At 36.1% G+C, this 20,131-nt stretch overlaps 1 protein-coding gene across 1 annotated transcript in view; it reads left to right on the forward strand.

Annotated features, from left to right (window-relative positions):
- Positions 1-14,358: 14,358 nt before the first annotated feature.
- Positions 14,359-20,131, forward strand: part of Ero1L (endoplasmic reticulum oxidoreductin-1-like protein) — a 99,599-nt gene continuing 93,826 nt past the window's right edge. Inside the window, exons 1-4 of the mRNA XM_035357313.2 lie at positions 14,359-14,721; positions 16,404-16,523; positions 19,296-19,379; positions 19,932-19,988. Coding sequence (XP_035213204.1) covers positions 14,596-14,721; positions 16,404-16,523; positions 19,296-19,379; positions 19,932-19,988 — 387 coding nt within the window. The 5' untranslated portion in view covers positions 14,359-14,595. The remainder of the gene's footprint in view (positions 14,722-16,403; positions 16,524-19,295; positions 19,380-19,931; positions 19,989-20,131) is intronic.

Raw genomic sequence — 20,131 nt, forward strand, 5'->3', positions numbered from 1 at the left:
ACATAAAAAAAGACATCATTTTTTTCTTGGATAAAGCTCCATTTGTATTTCAATATACTGAAAACCGACTCGAACGCCCGTTTTCAGTATATTCCAATACAAAATAGGGCAGTCCACAACATAAAAAAAGACATCATTTTTTTCTTGGATGGAGCTCCACTTGTATTAGAATATACTGAAAACCAACGTGAACGCCCGTTTTCAGTATATTCTAATACAAAATAGGGCAGTCCACAACATAAAAAAAGACATCATTTTTTTATTGGATCGAGCTCCACTTGTATTGTAATATACTGAAAACCGACGTGAACGCCCGTTTTCAGTATATTCCAATACAAAATTGGCTGTCCACAAAATAAAAAAAAGACATCATTTTTTTTCTTGGATCGAGCTCCATTTGTATTGGAATATACTGAAAACCGACTCGAACGCCCGTTTTCAGTATATTCCAATACAAAATAGGGCAGTCCACAATATAAAAAAAAGACATCATTTTTTTCTTGGATGGAGCTCCATTTGTATTGAAATATACTGAAAACCGACCTGAACGCCCGTTTTCAGTATATTCCAATACAAAAGTGGCTGTCCACAAAATAAAAAAAAGACATCATTTTTTTCTTGGATGGAGCTCCACTTGTATTGTAATATACTGAAAACCGACGTGAACGCCCGTTTTCAGTATATTCCAATACAAAATTGGCTGTCCACAAAATAAAAAAAAGACATCATTTTTTTCTTGGATCGAGCTCCACTTGTATTGTAATATACTGAAAACCGACGTGAAAGCCCGTTTTCAGTATATTCCAATACAAAATTGGCTGTCCACAACATAAAAAAAAGACATCATATTTTTCTTGGATCCAGCTCCATTTGTATTAAAATATACTGAAAACCGACGTGAATGCCCGTTTTCAGTATATTCCAATACAAAATTGGCTGTCCACAACATAAAAAAAAGACATCATTTTTTTCTTGGATCCAGCTCCATTTGTATTGAAATATACTGAAAACCGACGTGAACGCCCGTTTTCAGTATATTCCAATACAAATTTGGCAGTTCACAAAATAAAAAAAAAGACATCATTTTTTTCTTGGATCGAGCTCCACCTGTATTGAAATATACTGAAAACCGACTCAAACACCCGTTTTCAGTATATTCCAATACAATTTGGCAGTCCACAAAATAAAAAAAAGACATCATTTCTTTCTTGGATCGAGCTCTATTTGTATTGAAATATACTGAAAACCGACTCAAACACCCGTTTTCAGTATATTCCAATACAAATTGGCAGTCCACAAAATAAAAAAAAAAGACATCATTTCTTTCTTGGATCGAGCTCTATTTGTATTGAAATATTCTGAAAACCGACTCAAACACCCGTTTTCAGTATATTCCAATACAAATTGGCAGTTCACAAAATAAAAAAAAAAAGACATCATTTCTCTCTTGGACTGAGCTCTATTTGTATTGAAATATACTGAAAATCGACTCAAACACCCGTTTTCAGTATATTCCAATACAAACTGGCAGTCCACAAAATAAAAAAAAGACATCATTTCTTCCTTGGATCGAGCTCCATTTGTATAGAAATAGCCTAGAAATCAGTTCGAACGCCCGTATTCAGTATATTGTAATACAAATGAAATGACATGAAAAATGCAAAAAGAGGAAAAGTAGCCTACCTTGACGGAAATTCTAAAGTTTTATTCACATCTAAAACTCAAGCGAAACTCGATAGGTTGAAATCGATCCATTAAATAACATTCTTAAAAAACAGTAAAGTTTTATTCTATTCCAAAAGGGGAAAACTTGTATCCAGGTGGGCCCACAGCACGGCCGGAACTCAAGCGAAACTCGATAGGTTGAAATCGATCCATTAAATAACATTCTTAACAAACAGTAAAGTTTTATTCACATCGAGTCGGCTGGGAAAAGTTTCTGAAAAATAAATTACCCCCCTTTTTAGTCTGAAAATTTGAAAATTGATGTCTTCAATTTTTCGAAAAATTGAAGACATCAATTTTCAGACTAAAAGGGTTTTTTTTTTTTTTTTTTTTTTTTTTTTTTTTTTTTTTTTTCAGTCAGAGAAATTTTTCTCCGGCTCTCAGAAATTTTTCCGCACTCGACTGGATGAATAAAACATCCCCGTTTCTTTAAGAATGGGCTCACTGTTAACTATTTCAGCATTCGACGTTTCGCGTCCAATAATAACTGCCGGGTGTTCAAGAATGCAGATGCACCTACTAGATTTTCTACAGAGAAGCTTGACTGGATGGAGAGTGGATGACTTTTTCCAAGATTCTCGACTTTGGACCGTCATGAGGTAAAGGATCTTTTTGTTTTTTTTTTCTTTTAAGAAAATTTATGGATAGATTCATTTCTTTTTGAATGGACCTAGAAAAATAGGACAAAGTTCTTTTCCAAGATTGGATGAGAGAGGGACCCAAAAAAAATGGGTCTTGGAAGGAATCGAATGCATTTGCACTCATTCCTTCCAAGACCCATTTTTTTTTGGTCTCCTGATTCGTCTCTCTTTCTCTCTCCTCAGTCCATTTCCATAAATATAGGGAAAGCGGAGAACCTTTCTCTACTTATTTCTAAAAATCGTTTCTTTATTTTTTTTTCTCCTGAGTTTATGTATATATCAATTCAAATACTTTTGAGAACGGTCATCCCAATTCTCTGTCGTCTTTTCGGTTTCATCGTCCCAACACTCAGTGGACATAGTCTCAGTCGATTTTGGAGCATGGGTCGTCCGTTCATTGTCCCAACATTCAGTGGACATAGTCTCAATAGATGTTGGAGCATGAGTCGTCTGTTCATTGTCCCAACAATCAGTGGACATAGTCTTAGTGGATTTTAGAGCATGAGTCGTCCGTTCATTGTCCCAACACTCAGTGGATTTTGTCTTTGGATCCTCTGAAGATATTTTGGGGGTCTCATGAGATTCTTTGGAAGGTTCGTCCCAACAGGCTGCTGGATCGTAATGGGGAATATTTTCAGGTATGTCTCCCCAACCCTTCGTCTTCCTCGAGTTATTGGAGGAAGTTGACGACAAAGAAGAAGAAGTAGAAGAGCCCATCAAGTTTAAAGGCGTATGCTCATCCGGATGTTCCATCACTTGGAAACAGGACAGATTATCCCATTTCTGGATGAGGTTATCGTACGCTTTTGGGGACGGATCCTTCTCTAACTGATCGTAGGCCTTATCAAAAGCTTGCAGAGGATTGTCTGCTTCCTCCTGAATCCTCTCCTCTTTCTCCGTTCCGTCTGGATAGACGTGATTGATATGAAAATCTCCTTCCGTAATATGCCATCGATAGTTGCGCACTTTGTTTTCGGCACAATGGAAATATTTCCTTTGATGATGTCGGGCACATTTTTCCCGATACTTCCAAATGATTCCATCTGGCACATAAATTTCCGTCACGGGTTTTTGATAATCCAAGGCTTTAGCAAAAAATTTAGCTTTCTGGCATCCCACCACATAAATCGTGGAGAAGCTGTGAGTGAGCGATTGGAGAATGCGTCCTAAATGGTTGTATAGGGAATATGACTCTCGTTCCAACGAAGTCCGTGCCGGTTTCTCGTCAGCCAGGCATTCGTCTTTTGGTTTTTTTCATTCAGTTGGTGGAAGGGGTGAGGAGGAGCAAACGTCAACGATCCCACGGTCAAAAAATCTTTTGTCGCATAGCCCAATTCTTTTAAAACGTAGGTAAATTCACCCTTCTTGTGGTTGTAGGACTGGAAACCCTCTAGATCGAGCACGATAAAGTTTTCTGAACACGCCATGGCGATGAATACGGTGATGTCTTCCACAAACAGGAGCAAAAAAAAGAATCGAAAAGGTATATATGTATAACAGGGAAGATCTAGAAAGGGAAAAAAAAACAATAACACGTTTTAGAGTCGTCGTCTTGAAAGAGACATTTTTCTTTTCAAAGGGTTATGAAGTTTCAAAGTTTCAAAGGTCTTTTTAAATGAAGTTATGATTAAACCATATTCATAGGACCAAAGGGACTTACCAGCTCAGGTGACGTCTTCTTCTGTTCTCTGAAGAAATCTCGCGGAGGATACACACTTTTATACTCGCGCGACATCTGTCGGGATCGCGACCCCATCTAAATGTCAGGGTCATTCCAACCTCTTAAAAGAATCGGAATGAACGAAACACTTTGATAAAAATATATTTATGAAAAGATATCTGAGGGTCGTGAGAACATTTTCTCTCCCCACCCCCCGCCTATTTCAAAAGAAAATAATAAAAAGTCTTTCTTGGATCGCGTCAAGATTACAAAACAACTCACAGGACTTGTTTATCTCGATCTCGTCAGGGTCACCGTTTCACATAAGAAGATGGATGGACCCTGAACTTTAGACATGATAAAAATTAACTCTACCCGCCTTTTGTCTGGAAATAGGGTCTCACCGTTTCTAAAAATAGACCAGATCCCATTCTTGGAATTCTCTTCTTTAGGAAAGGAGGAGTGATGGTCTATTTTTAGAAAGTGTGAGACAACATTCCCAGACAAAAGGGGGGGGGTAGAGTTAATTTTTATCATATCTAAGACATGATAAAAATTAACAAAAAGGTTTTTTTTTTTTTTTTTTTTTTTTTTTTTTTTTTTTTTTTTTTAAAGGCTGAAAATTTTTCTGAGAGAGCTGAGAAAGATTTTTCCTCCCAATCTTTTTCGACGATGAAAAGGGAAAAACTACTGATCCGATCTCCCTACGCTTTAGGGAAAAAAAACAAAAAAAATACTTATGAAATATTCATGTGTTGAAATTGGCTACTCAAATAAGTGACATTTTGTTTCTCATTGGAACTGTTCAACGGCGAGTCCACTCGTCTCATTCTTTGGGGTAGGGGATGAAAGTACAGCGGTTTGTTGAAATCGATGATAATTTCCTCTTTAGTCGGCGGAACTGTAAATCTATCCCGTCTTAACTCTTCTAATCTCTTTGAAAGTCCTTCCACTTGCTCTGCTAAGGTTTCGTCGGTACTCATGATCTCTCTTAGTTTAGGGAAGTCTTGACGTATTGGCTAGAGAACAGAGGGTCTTTTTCTCTCTATACATCTATCATGTGGGAGCGTGTGATTTATAAATCCTTGTGAAATCTTTCTACGTCTTGTGTAACTTGGAAGATTCGTCTTGTGTAACTTGGAAAATTCGTCTTCTTATCGTCGATTTGGCTGGAGTTATAGAAAAGAAATGGGATTGGAAAGAAATCAACATATTACAAAAAAAGGAACTTTTTTTTTCTATTTTTTTTTCTCTAGGGATTTACATACCATTTCATTCATGAACATTCAAGGGTTCTCTCCAAGACCAAATTTTAGAAGAGGACCACAAAGAGTACACTTGAGGATCCTCTTTCAGGTCTAGGTGAGATAAGGGTTGAGACCAATATTCTTGGGTCTCTAAAGCATCCCAACTTAGATATTTATTATTATTATTAGAAAGTTCATCCTCCTCCTCATCGTCGCACGAGTTCTCCTGGGGAGATTCTTCCGCCTCCTCTTCGTCTTCGACAGCTTTGCTTTCGGAGGGGTAACAATGTAATTTCCGGAAAACGTAACTACCCTCCATCAAATGGTATCGAAAATTTCTCACCTTGTTCTCGGCACAATGAATCATCTTTTGAAAATATTGGTGTCGCGTGCATTTCGACTTGTTCCGCCACTCGGTTTTCCCTGGGATGTAAAACTCGTAAACGGATCGCTGGCAGAGCTTGCTGATAAATTCGGCTTTATCGTATCCATTGACGTAGATCGTCTCCACATTTTCGGTCAGTATTTTCAGGATCGTAGAAAGATGCTCGTAGGAAAGACGACCCTCGGTCCATTGCAGGCCGTGTCGGTTATTTGTAGTCTGGTTGACCACAGCTTGATTGCGGGACGATAAGTCATCGTAATGGACAGGAGGGAGAAAAATCATGGATCCGCATAAGGTTAAATCGCAAGTGATGTAGCCCAGTTCTTTCAAGATGAAACATATATCTCCCGTCTTTGGATCATAACAGTGAAAGTATTCCATGTCCAGAACAATGTAGGAATCTTTGAGAGGTTTGGCACTCAAAATGTCCATCTTCTTCAATAGAGGAGAAAAAGAAAACAAAATTCTCTCTCTCTCTCGCTGTGTGTCCTGAAGGAAAAAATGGATAGCGTTCTCTCGCCGTCTCCTCTTTTATATATATAGAGAGAGAAGGTTGCACGTGACAGGTCGTATGAATTCTGGGAAAGGTCACATTCGTATATATATTTGTTTTTTGAATAATATCGTGCGTATCTCAATACACATCCATCATAATAATAATAAAGGTCACCTTGGAAAGAAAAAGAAATAAAAAACATGGAACTCGTGCTCGACTTTGAAGGTTTCTACGATTCTCAAGGAGCCTTTATTGTGAAAGAATTGGCTTACGTCACATTGGACGGTACTTCTCGAGGGGTATTTGTTTTTAAACCCCCGTTTCCATGGCAAATGCTCACCGAGAAAGAAAAACGAACCGCTGTGTGGGCGAGTGATTATTATCACGGCTTGTCGTGGTACGAAGGAGAAATTCCGTACAGTTATTTTCCATGGGTGTTAACGATGTTGACGGAACCTTTTTCCATGATTTGGGTGCGAGGAGAAATGAAACGGCGGTTTTTAGAGAAATGGTTGCAAAGATCCATTTATTGCATTTCGGGATCGACGCAAGAGATTCTCAAATACAATGGGATCGAACACATGAATTGTCCTAACCATACAAAAGGTTTTTTCCATTGCGCTCTACAAAAAGCAGTTCGGTATCATTATTATTTAAAGACACAGAGAAGAAATTCGCAAGGTCGATCCTGCACAATTCAATCTTGACAGAACTCATTAAAAAATACATATATCACGTTACTTCTTCAACAGCATAGATGGTCCTGAAGCGAAACTTGGAATTTTGAAATAATAGATCAGAGAGAAATCATTCTTAAAAAAAATGGTAAAGTGTCGAATCGGCTGGGAGAAAAAAAATTTCTCAGAGCTGAAAAAAAAAAAAAAAACTTTTGGTTAATTTTTATCATGTCTTTAGACATGATAAAAATTAATGACCCTCCCTTTTTTTCTGGGAAGGATGTCTCACCCTTTCTAAAAATAGATCATGACTCAACCTTTCTCTAATGGCAATCATTCCATGAATGAATCACGATTTGTTTTTCAAAAGAGTGAGACAACATTCCCAGACGAAAAGGGAAGGGGGGTCGTTAATTTTTATCATGTCTAAGACATGATAAAAATTAACAAAAAGTTTTTTTTTTTTTTTTTTGAGTTGTAGAATTTTTTTGAGCTCTGAAAATTTTTTTCCAGCCGACTCAAGACTTTACCATTTATATTTACGAATAGTCTTTGGATTATTTATTTATTTTCTTTTAAAAAGAAAAATTCTGAGCTAGACCTATCTATTGGCTTAACATTCTGGTCATAGAAACAGTCTAGAATCTCATTTTATTTTTCGAGGCTAATGCACGGGTTCTCCAATCAAAAGGGTTACTATAAAGGGATTGGTTTGAATGCATTTATCTGCAAATGTTGTAGGATTCTGTTGTTGAGAAGGGGGTATATAATTATTATTATTATTATTACTATTATTATTATTATGATAATGATGATTGTGGCAGATTCGTTTTCTACATGGAAGTCTAATCTCCTCCGAAGACCTTTTCTGGGGATCGTCGATAGATGGTTTTTCAATAGGAATCGTTTCCCTCGGATCCTCAAGAGATAGAGGGGGTCCTGTCTTGAGACATGGAGCGGTCTCTCCTCCTCCTCCTCCTCGAGAAGTCTTGAGAAAGGGAGAGGATTTTCGGTTCCCTTATTCTTGAGGGGTCTTGACAAATTGAGAGGTCCCTCCTCTTCGAAAGAGAGAGAAGTTTTGGTTCCCTTATCCTCGAGGGGTTTTGACAAATCGAGAGGTCCCTCATTTTCGAGGGGTCTTGATAAATGGAGAGGTTTTTCATCTTCGAGGGGGTTTGATAAAGGAAGAGGTCCCTCCTTCTCGAGGGGTCTTGATAAATGGAGAGGTTTTTCATCTTCGAGGAGGTTTGACAATGGGAGAGATTTCTCCTTCTCGAGGGGTCTCTCTTCCTCAAGGGGTTTTGAGGAAGGGAGAGGTTTTTCATCCTCGACGGGTTTTGACAAACGGAGAGGAATCTGAACAGGCTTCTCCTCATCCCCATCATTATCGAGGAGGATGAGGATAGGCTTTTGGAAAGGTTTTTTCTTTTTCTTCTGAACAGGCTCCTCTTGATGCACGGGGAGAGGGATGGGGTAGTTGTTCCACCATTCTATTTTTTCTTGCTCGAGGATTTTTTCAAAAGTCGTAGCCTCTCTAAGATGAGACGAAGAAGGAGAGTCCTCGAGAAGAATATAATAGGTATTCTTCCCAGTCTTCTTGATCGAGAGAGGTTCGTGCAAACATTTGTGCAACCATTCACTAAAATGAACGAGAATCCCTTTTGTCTTCTCAAGACGATCCATAATCCTATTCATTTGCGAGACGGTTAGAAAGTGGGACGTGTAAAAATATTTGGCTCGTTTCATTAACAAAATTTGTGCATCCAAAGGTGGAATGTCACGAACCATCAACACGTTTTCGTCGGATAAAAATTCGTCCCGCATCTTTTGATAACTCCCCACGGTATAATAACCCGCACATTTTGAAAAATCGGAGTCTTTCAGGTAAACGACTCCTTGGATGATATAAAAGGAAAGATCAACATATTTATATTTGAAAGGAATACACGTAGTGAGCTGGGGATGCCTCCTCATGATCCACTTGGACAAAAATACGACTTTGGGGCTCTCCCCTTTTATTTATAGAGAGAAAGAGAGTGTGACCTTCCCTTCCCTCCTCCTCCTCTCTCCCTGCTTCCTCTATCTCTGGACGTCCTTGGATTGGAAAGGTTGACTTTGAAAAAAAAAGAAGGTCATGGTTGGATAATTTTTTGTTTATTAAATTATTACTTTCACTTCCTCATTCCCACACACATTCATCTTTTTAAGAAAAGAAAAAGAGGTCATGGAGATAAGATTTCTTGGAAAGAAGAGAGAGAGAAACAAAAAAAAGAAATAAAACGGACGTCATAGAGCCTCTATGTGTGTCTGTGTGTGTCTATATAGATATATAAAAAGACGAGAGTACTAGGCGAGATAATTTCTTTTCCATTGGGAGCCATGTCGCTATTAGACGTTTTTCCAACTCAACGGATTTCGAACGGGGAGGATTTGAAGACGCTAAAGCAAATCTCCAACTTGAAAATTTTTTTGGCGTGTCATTGTGCGACATTTATTCCGCATTTACCACCTCATCAAGCGATCGTTTCTTTCAACCAAGATGTCGAATCCTCCAACCTGCTCGTTCAGAATATATACAGAAATTTATTCGAATCGCAACAAACGAAAGAGGAATCTCCCTTCTCTTGGAATCGGATGGATCGAGCTTTGAGACGGCCCATTCAAACAAACCGGCGATATACAGATCCGCGCACGAGTTTTCGGTGGAAGAATATTTTTCTCACGAAACGATATTTTACGTTTGGAGTGAGAACGACGGCTGAGGACGAAGTTCATATTGTTCAAACCACAGCCGCTCCTCTCGCCTATTACGAATCATCGTCCCCCAATCTGAAGGAAAGAAGTTTTAAAGTCAGCGACAGGATTAAATATAAGAAATATATTCTAAGACCTTTTCAAAACTATGTCGTTCCCCCGAAAACGCAATATCTCATCGTCACAACCCAGAAGAGTCTCTTTCTCGTCGATCGGTGCTCGTACTCGCTTTGGAAACAATTGAAAGAGGAGATTTCTTTCCAATCGCCGATGATGTTTCAAGAAAAAGAAGAAGAAAACCCTCCGCCACCTTTACCCATCCCTTCCTTAGATGATAAGAGGAGCTGGACCAAACCGTTATTTCCCGAAACAAAATCGACCCGGCAACTGAATGAAATTGAAGTCATCACAATTGAAGATGAGGAGGAAGAAAAAAAATTACCTCTTAAAAAACGGTCGACTTACCGGAACCTACCTGGCGTGCAAGATCCGCTTCAGAATCCAGAAGCTTCTTCTTCTTCTTCTTCTTCCCCGACTTGTTCAAACAGGCAACCTCTTTCGGACTTCTCACAGACAGAACCTCTTCTAGTATCCTCTTCTTTTTCTTCTTCTCCTCCAACCTGTCCCGACATGGTAGAGGTAGAATGTCAGACGGCTCCACAAGCTTCAAAAAGTCCCGACATCGTAGAGGTAGAATGTCAGCCGGGTCCACAAGTTCCAACAGGTCCAGAAATCAGGGAGGCAGAATCACAGCCGGGTTCACAAGTTCCAACGGGTCCAGAAATCATGGAGGTAGAATTTCAGCCGGGTAAACAAGTTCCAACGGGTCCAGAAATCATGGAGATAGAATCGCAGCCGGGTCCAGACATCCTAGATCCCTCCACTCATCCCAAAGAGACTCCAAGTGTTTCAAGACAGCCTTGTGAGGATCCAGCCCTTCCCGTATGGAATGATTATATGGACATACAAAATTAGGTGCAACAGGAAGAAGAAAATAATCATACGGATGGGTGGGTCAAAGACTGTTTAGATCATTTAACCTCGAATGAAATTGAACTGTTATGGAATTGCATTTCTGAAATCACATCGGAAATGGGATAAAAAACAAAACAAAAAAAACAATTTTTTTAATAACAAATTGGAGGAGGGTCATGATGTCAATTTAAAAAAAAATATTATATAGAGTCCAATCTTGGTGGTTCACTTCAGTTTTCCAGCATGAGGTGATCCACGTTTCCCGAAATATGGATCCCATTCCAAGAGAGATTGTGTAGAGCCTTCACTTCAGTTCTTTTTTTTTTCCTACCAAGAGGAGAGGGTCCCCAAAGGGCTACCCATGTCCAAAGAGAGAAAGTGTAGAGCGTTCATTTCAGTTTTTTTTCCAAGTTTAGGGGAGGGAGGTCTCAAAATTACACCCCCCCCCATTTTCAAAGAGAGATGGTGTAGAGCGTTCATTTCTGTTTTTTTCCAAAGTTAGGGAGTTTTCAAATGACTACCCATTTCAGAGAAAGAGAGAGAGACACAGAGAGAGAGAAGGTGTAGAGCGTTCATTTCAGTTTTCCAAGGTTAGGATGGTGGTGGAGAATCCTCCAAAATGGCTACTCATGTCAAAGAGAGAGAGAGAGAGAGAAAATGCGTAGAGCGTTCATTTCAGTTTTCCAGCATTAGAAGGTCCCAAAATACCTTCTGAATTCAAAGAGAGATCGTGTAGAGCGTTCATTTCCAGTTCTTCAAGATCAGAAGAAGAGGGTCCGCTTTTCAGAGACAGCGAAGTGCAGACTTCAGTTTTCTCCCTCCCCAAGAATAGAGGGTCCCAAAATGGCTTCCCATTTCAAAGAGAGAGGGAGAGGCGTTCATTTCCATTCTCCAAGATAGGGTCGTCTGCATTTTCCCAAAATGGCTTCCCAATTCAAAGAGAGAGAGAGAGAGAGAAAGGGTGTGTAGAGCGGTGATGTTCATTCTCCAATATAGAGTCGTCAGCTTTTTCTCAAAATGGCATCTCCCCATTGAAAAAGAGATCGTGACCAATTTTTTCCAAGATGGGGGGGAGAAGAGAACCTAGGATGGAATAACACGACACACAGAGAGAAAGAGGGAAAAGAAAACGCCATCTTGTCATTTTCTGATAGGGTACCGGTGTTCGAATACTTTTGTGACCGACTGTATATATTCGAAATTTTGAATTTTTTATGTTCTATTACAATTTCTATTGTGTTACTTTCGAAAGTGGTGCTGGGATTAGGAATTTGAACGTGTTTTATGCTCCTTTCAACAAATGTGATGATGCCACCGCCTCTTCCTGTCTCACGATCCGTACGGTAGATCTTATAATTAGCATAAAGTACTTTGAGTGCTGGTTTAAGGTGAGTTACTTGTATGAGTATTACGTCAGGTTAAATTTCAATAATGAGGTTGGATAATTCATCTTTTTTATGGTAAAGACCGTTAGCGTTCCAAGAGAGGATTTTTATGTTGCATCTGTTCTTCGACTACTGCGATTATTTTATCAAGAGGTGATTTCTTGGTTTTAATGTTTTTGAGTCCTTGTATCATTATTGTCCAGATTGTTTTTAGCGAAGAGAAGTCAAAGAGGTCTGACAGGGAGGATTCTGCGGTGCTGGTAGTTTCTTCTGTTAGAATTTCGTTTTGAATGGAGGTTTGAGCGATATTTTCGTTACTGTTTGATGTCAGCGGAGGAAAGTCCTGTCTCCTGTTAGTCCAGGGATTGGTTGCTGGTGGAGGACTGGGTTGGAACTGAACTTGTTTGTTTTTTCGTCTGGCCGGGCAATTTGAGAAGTTGGCTGGGTGAGGACCTAGTGATAACATATGGCTGGCTGGTCGCGGCTACGGGTGCATTCTATAGGTTTGTGATTGCCTCCGCAACGGACGCATGCCCAGTCTCTGGTGCAGAGCAGGGAACTGTGAAAAGATCCCTGGCATCTATAGCATTGTGGAGGGCCAGGTTTCTTGCGTAATGATTCTATTGTTACGTTCATATAATTTGATTTTGAATATTTCCTTATTTTCTTCTGATTTTGGTATATGTATTAAGAAAAGCGGCATTGGTTTATTTTCTTTTCTGTTTCTTAAAAGTGTAATAAAGTTAACCTTAAATCCTTTGTCAAGAAGTTCTTGAGTGATGGTTTGGGGATCTGTGGTGATGGGTAAGCCTCTTATTATGACTTTTAAAACTTTATCTTCGGGCAATAAGTAGGTGTGGGCTTTAAGCTTTGTTTCTTCGACTATTTTGCGAATGAATCGATGTGAGTCAGAGTCTGCAGGCTGTATTTCAAGGCGGCGTTCTTTTAAGGTGCCAGTTATCTCTTTTCCGGTTTGCTTGTTTAAGTTTTTTAAGAATTCATCCGCTTTTGGTACGTCATCTACGACAATAATTGCCACTTTATCAATTCTGCTTGTTTTGGGGCTGGAGTTTAGCTTTCTATTTGCGGGAATGGTGTCACTTTTGTTTGGTTGGTCTTTTGGGGTGGTAGTGAGCTGAGTGGCTGATTCATCTTTGTTGTCCAAATGCTTGTCGTCTATTTGGTTCTCTGATTGTTCATATCGATTGCTGGTTTTGAGGAAAAGCTCCTCATCGGAGTCAGAATCCGTTTGTCTATGGCGCAATTTTCTTTTTCTTTGAAACCACTAGTGGATTGAAGTATGTCGCAGAAGTTTTTAATCTCTTCAAATTGTTTAGCGAGCTTTTCGTTAGAGGTTTGTAATTCGTTTATTTTTGCATTGGCCATCTCGTTTTCCTGCATACGCAGTTGATTAATTGCTTTTACAAGGAGAAAGTTTAGTTCTTTTTTATCACTAGCGGACATAATCACATTTGGGTCGTTACGGATATCTTGGATATCTTCCACCAAGGATCTGGTAGTTTCGACGTCATTGGATAAAGTAATTTTGTGACTTAATATTTGGAGAACGTTGGGTTCATCATTGAGATGTCTCATGTGAGGATTTTCTGAGTTTGGAGGTGAATTTTCCATGTTTATGTTATTATTAGTTACAGTTATGTTTGTTGTGTCATATTGATTAATCATGTGAGGCAAATAAGTTGGAAAAAGGCCTTACTAAAGGCCGTACCCGAAGGTACCCTTATCAACACGGTGAATAAAGAAAATCAAAAGAAAGAATAAAATACGACCTGTTTTATCCAGCGAAAGGTGCAGCAGTGGAGTTAAGGCGACGCTTTTGCGAGGCGAAAGCCAAAGAAGAAACAACCCAGAGCCCGTGAGGCGAGGTCGATGAACTCGGTACAGTAGCGGGGGTGGTAGCAACTCAAGGAAACGGAGAGCGAAGCGATAAGACGTCTACCTCGAACGCCGTCCCACCTCGGAATGCGTAGCATTTCCAAACGTAAATACCGATTTTTAATGTTTCCACCTTTTAGCCTCTAGGTGGCGTATCAGAGCGCTGGAATCGCGGATATATAAATGTAATATATATGCTAAGTCGCGCTTTCGAGACATACAAAAGCAATTTGAATTTCGTTTTTTCTCGCAGTGTACATAACATAGTTACACATTTATGTGGCTGCTCTGCGTGACTTGTTAAATATTTTGTTATTCTATGTCTATGTTCTCTCAGTACAAATCATGCAGTTCGTTTATTTTACACTGAATGCAGATATATGTTTTAGTTAATAGATGTTTGAACAAAAATAACAGGGGGGCGAAAAATAAATTTTTGGAGTTGCTTCTTGATCAGCTATTGTTAAGCCTCAGATTGTGGTAAGAAAGAACTGATGTGATGCGCACCATGACAACCGCTTGGTGCAGAAATTTATATGATGTCTGTCTGCTAATGGTATAAAATCCTCGTAATGACACGTCAGTGTTGATATGTTGCGGGATATATAAACCACCTGTAATATTATGGGAAATATCATATGGCATTTCTCTCTTCTTCCTTCTTATACGTATGTGTATGTTATAATGACATTTAAATGAATTTAACAGGAAATATGTGTTGAAACAATGAGCTTGCAGCATTTCCGTGTTCAACATGTTTATAAATTTTGCAATGCAAAAAATGACGGCATTTCCTTTTCTTTGTATATTTTCAATTCTGTTTCATATTTTAACATATTGCAACAGTGAAACATCAGGTGGTGAAGGTTGTTTCTGCAAAGTAAGTTCTAATATTAAATGATATATTTATTTGTTCGTAATTTTTAACCAGTTCATGTAACTTTAATGTTACCTTTTGGCTATTCCTCTGCCTTTTAAATGTATTGTGATATATGTACCACTGAACCTAGTTTTTGTAGTTTGAATTTCTGTTCATTTTTATTAATCGGAATTAACAGTTGTGAATACGTAAAATTCTGAATTTCATCTTGTATCATATTAACGAAAAGTTACATGCGTGCATTAAATAAATCTCTTTTCAAAAACTTAATTTTTGATTATCTTGAACATGTTTTGAGTATTTATTAGTATGAAATATTGTTGTTGCTATGTATTTAGTGCTATTTGTTTTGAAAAATTTTTAAATTTTGCATTTTGTATAGAGACTTTGTTTATAACTTATATATTTTGTACAGAAATGTTCTGCATTTTTTTTTTAACCATACATTTGGGGGGAGAAATATTGGGAAAAGTGCAGTATCACCCACTGCTTGGCGCGTTTTTAAGAATTTCACATACTCGATATCCATGTACACATCGACCTATTTTCACTTAAAAAAAAAAAAAAAAAATCCCAGAATTGCACAAAAAATGGCATTGCACACTCCCTTGACTTTATCTATGTACACATTGACTTATTTTCACTTGAAAAGTCAAAGAAAATTGACAAAAATCCAATTCTTGTAAAAAGCGCCAAACAAATAAGTGGGCAATTCTGCACTTTACCCAAAATATTTTGTTGTATAATAGAATTTTAGAAATATATATGAATTATTGCATCATAATCATGAACTATTGTATCAAAATCAGAAACTGTTGCAACCATTATGCTGTGTACTCATCAGGAGTTTTTGAACAGTGTGATTGCATCAGAAAATTTTAAGCAAGTGCTGAAGTGCGTGTTCATTCTCCTGTGAAGAGAACTGGAGAAATGTCACCTTGGAGGAGAAGACGTATGCTGTGGCTGTACAAGAAGGATATTTATTTAATATTATACAGATTGCTGGAAGGAATTCTCTTAATGCTGTGGTTACTAAATAAACAGGAATTAGTAATACTGAATACATGGAATATCAGAAAAGTTATTAGCACTATCCTAGTGATTTTTTTTATTTATTAGAAGAGTTTCATTTATTACAAAATTTCTGAAGAAATTTGATATTTTCATATTATCTGTACCTCCATGAAAAGTTACCAAATTGGTGGTGAAATCTTTTTTGGATAATCTTTGCAGAGCATATGTACAGTTTTGTTCATCCATAATAATAATAAAAAGAAGCATGTAAAAAAAATGAGGAATTTTATGAGAAAAAATAAAACTTTATAAGGCTGATATTTCTATTTTTTTAACAATTGTATATTGTTCTGGAATGATCAAAATTTCTTTAAAACAGTCTTTCTTTACTTGCTGGGTTTTGTACCAAATAAATTATGTACTTGTAGTATGTGGATCTATGGATTGGCTTTGGTTATTGCTATGTGAATAAGCTTTGCCTATTATATGAAAATATATTACTCTATCATAAAACATTACTGGACTTTTGTATTGTCCGTTTTTGTAATCATTATTTGTATACTATTATGTCAGAGGAAACCAGTTTCTTTTTTTTTTATGATATACTTTATTCATTGCTGATCTTTATTCACTATTATATTCTGAATTGTGTTTTTTCTTTATTACAGCTTAAAGGCCAAATTGATGACTGCTCTTGCAATATTGATACTGTTGATTACTTTAACAATGTGAAGATTTATCCTATATTACGTAGCCTTTTAGTTACAGATTTTTTTCGATATATCAAAGTAAGCTTTTTTTGTAAATTCTTTTATCTTGAAAAGATTTAAGTTTTTAAATATTTTGAATTGATGAAGTTTTAGAAGTTACTTTTATTATTATTTTTCTTAGTTTTATCTATTTACCTTACCTGTATTGAATATATATACAAGGCACTTAGGGACACCACAAAAGGCATTGTTGGTTTTACCACGTAGCTCAACCAAGGGCAAGAGAGAAAGAGGGAAAAGAAACAAGCATTATATTTACTGTAAATGTATGTGGGGGCACCGAAATCTTTTAAATGCTTAAAGTTTCTAGAAGTCTTAATCTAGTTCTATGTATAGTCTACTGCTTATTTGTTTCAGGTTTCGTAAACTGTGAACTATAATCTTTAATAAATTTTTGTTTTTAATGACCTTATTTTAGTAGCAAATTAAACCAAGATTCCTAAATGGATTAAATTTGAGACAAAAGTATGAGTAAGTTAATAATCTAATAGAGAAAAAATTCATATATAAATTTATATCTTCCTTCTTTTTTTTTAATGTAGTGCTGTAATTAGTGAAATTTATTCATTTTAAATGATGGTAAAAAATGATGATAAATGTATCAAACTTGCTTAAATTAACAACTTAAATAAGATACAAAAATATTTTTTGAAAAGTGAATATTAATTAAGGACAGAAATTTATAACGTATGAATTGTTGAGCTCTGTGTAAAAATAAAATAATCAAAATTTCTGATTTAAGAACTCTCATAAATGTTTGATCTAAAGATATCTCGGCTGATCTTTGGAATATGGTAACTGGTAGTTTGGCGACATTTTGGAGACGATAAAGGTTACTACCTAGGACTTTGGTAATAATGTGAGAAGCACTCAGTTCCGATTACGCATTATTTTGTGTGAGGGAAATGAGAGATCATGAGATATGTCATGTGACATTAATGGACGAATTACAGTTGTTTAATCGGAAAAGGGGGGAAATCTAGAAATTTCGTATTTAGCTATATTCTGTGTTGTGTGAAACGTGACATTAATGGACGAATTACAGTCCTTTAATCGGAAAAGGGGGTTAATTTGGAAAAGCTTCATTGTGTGTTGTGTGAAATAGTGTTGATTAATTTTCGGATTGCATGGCGCTATGTAAAGTGAATTCTAAATTTTTAATGCGTTTATCTGATAATAATAATAAGTTGAGATTGTGTGAAAGGAAGGATATTAGAAGTTTAAATGGCCATGCAAGAAATATGGTGAAAATGGACATTTTGTGAAAAGGAGTGTAAGGAAGGGTACGTGGTTTGCTGAAAGTAGTTTGAGTATAGGTGAAATTTTATTAATTTCTTATTACTTGGTGAATAGACTTCCAGTTGACTACTGGATTTAGGATTTAGAAATTAGCAGTAGTACTGCAGCGACGTATTCTGAAGAAGATTAGGCAAGTTAGTATTTTTAATCATTTGAGGATATTATTAATTTAATTATATTTTATATTTTTAATTTAATTATATTTTAATTTAATGATCGTGATTTTGTGAGTTATATGTTTGTAGTATTTTGGAATATGCTTGAGTAGTATATGTTGAGTATTTTCATGCATTTTCGTGAAATTTTTCTAATTTATGAGAAAAAAGCAGTGTACATGGATATAGTGAAGAGTGTGCGCAATGGCATTTTTGTGCAATTCTGGGATTTTTTTTTAAAGTAAATATAAGTCAACGTGTATATGGTTTAGTGATATTTTAATTAAATGATAGTTATTTTGTGAATTTTATGTTTGTAGGAATTTGGTATACGTTTGAGTTGAAGTAAACGTGCATGGAAATAATTTAAATATTTGACACTAAGTATATGTAATGTTTGCGGTATGAATTCGTTGGTGATGTTTATAATATAATAGATAATTTAGAGGTAAAAGTTTTTAGATATTTTATTTATTTTATACGTGGAAATGTTCATATTTGGAAAGGGTATATACTTTTTCGCGATAAGGTAATTTCATATATGTTCTTTTTACCGGGTTTAAAGATTCAGAAAATTGTCATGCATTTTCGTGAATTTTTTCTAATTTATGAGAAAAAAGCAGTGTACATGGATATAGTGAAGAGTGTGCGCAATGCCATTTTTGTGCAATTCTGGGATGTTTTTTTAAGTAAAAATAAGTCGACATGTACATGGTTTATGTGTATGTATTATTGTGAAAAACGTGCAAGGAGTTTCCGATTGTGCACTTTTTCCCAATTTTGCAGTGAATATTTGTCATGATTAAGCAGTTTTGTTAGATAAAATTTCTAGTATAAGTGTAATTTGGCTAGTAGATTGTTGGAAAAAGTGTTCAGTAAATAAAAAGAAAAGAAACATGTCTTTACTTCGTAAAGACAAAATGGCGGCACAAAAAAAAAAAAAAAAATAGAGGGTTGCTGTAGCAGAGTTGGTCGCCAAATTTTTGCCAAAATATCACCAAGTTACCATAATCCAAAGATCAACTGATATCTCTAAAATGATCATAATAAAAACTCAAATAAATTAAGTTTAAATATATCATGTTATAAAATTTTACAATTAAAGCCCTTTTTTACAACTGACATATTCTGAATTTTTAATAGATATATTTCATATGGAAATGTTTATCAAAAAATATTAAGATAGTAAATTTAAATAGCAAATCATAAAAAAAAGAAGGGGGGACAGGTGTTTGCAGATATTCTAAATATTTGCAATTATGTGAAATTAGTGTATTTACTAATTTATATTGAAATAGTTATAAATTTATTATACAGGTTCATTCTCTTATTTCAGGTTAACTTAAATCGGAATTGTCCGTATTGGCCTGATGATAGCAGGTGTGCTATTCAAGATTGTTCTGTCAAAACATGTTCAGAAGTATAGTATTTCTTTTATTAAAATATTCATTGTTTTTTACATTATTTAAGTGATAGTTTATCAAATTTATAATTATAATACAGTAACCGTGTAATTGATAAATTTAACAAATTAAACATTTCTCTGAATAGTTAATATCAAAAGAGAACATGAAATAACTTTTGTGAAACTAACAAGAAAATATCATACGCCCATAAAAATGTTTTTGTATATTAGAAACTTTCCAGTGCTTGAGTGGATAAGACTGCTGAGTACTATTAGTTTGGCATAGGCCTGATAGTGATGGGTTGCTGTATAGGTGTTTTCATAATTTTCTCTAGTTATAATATGAATACAAACCTGCTTTCCCTAAGAAATCTGTCAAGAAGTTATCTTTTTTTCTTGAATAGATAGCCATCATATATTTTGCTGTATTCCATTAAATATACAAACTGTGTTTGAATAATTAAATGATTTAATTTCTTTCGTTTCACAATATTTAGTACTGTAGCCATTAAATTGATGAAAATTTGCTATTTTAGGTTCTTGAACTTTTTTTTTTTTCTACTGTAGGAGCAATTACCTCCTGGATTAAAAGGCCAACAACATTCCAAATCCGAAGTTGGGAAAGTAAGTAATTTTTAAATATTATTTTTTTAAATCAAGCAACAACAAACAAGAAAAATTCCAGTTACTAACAGTATAGTTATTTTCATTATTTACATTTATGAATTTTCAGGTTTTGTATGTGCTAGAATTGTTTGTATGCTGTT

The sequence above is a fragment of the Stegodyphus dumicola genome, chromosome 5 (assembly GCF_044657685.1).
Source record: "Stegodyphus dumicola isolate Sdum_Otavi_A_Nest chromosome 5, ASM4465768v1".
NCBI classification, from domain to species: Eukaryota; Metazoa; Arthropoda; class Arachnida; order Araneae; family Eresidae; genus Stegodyphus; species Stegodyphus dumicola.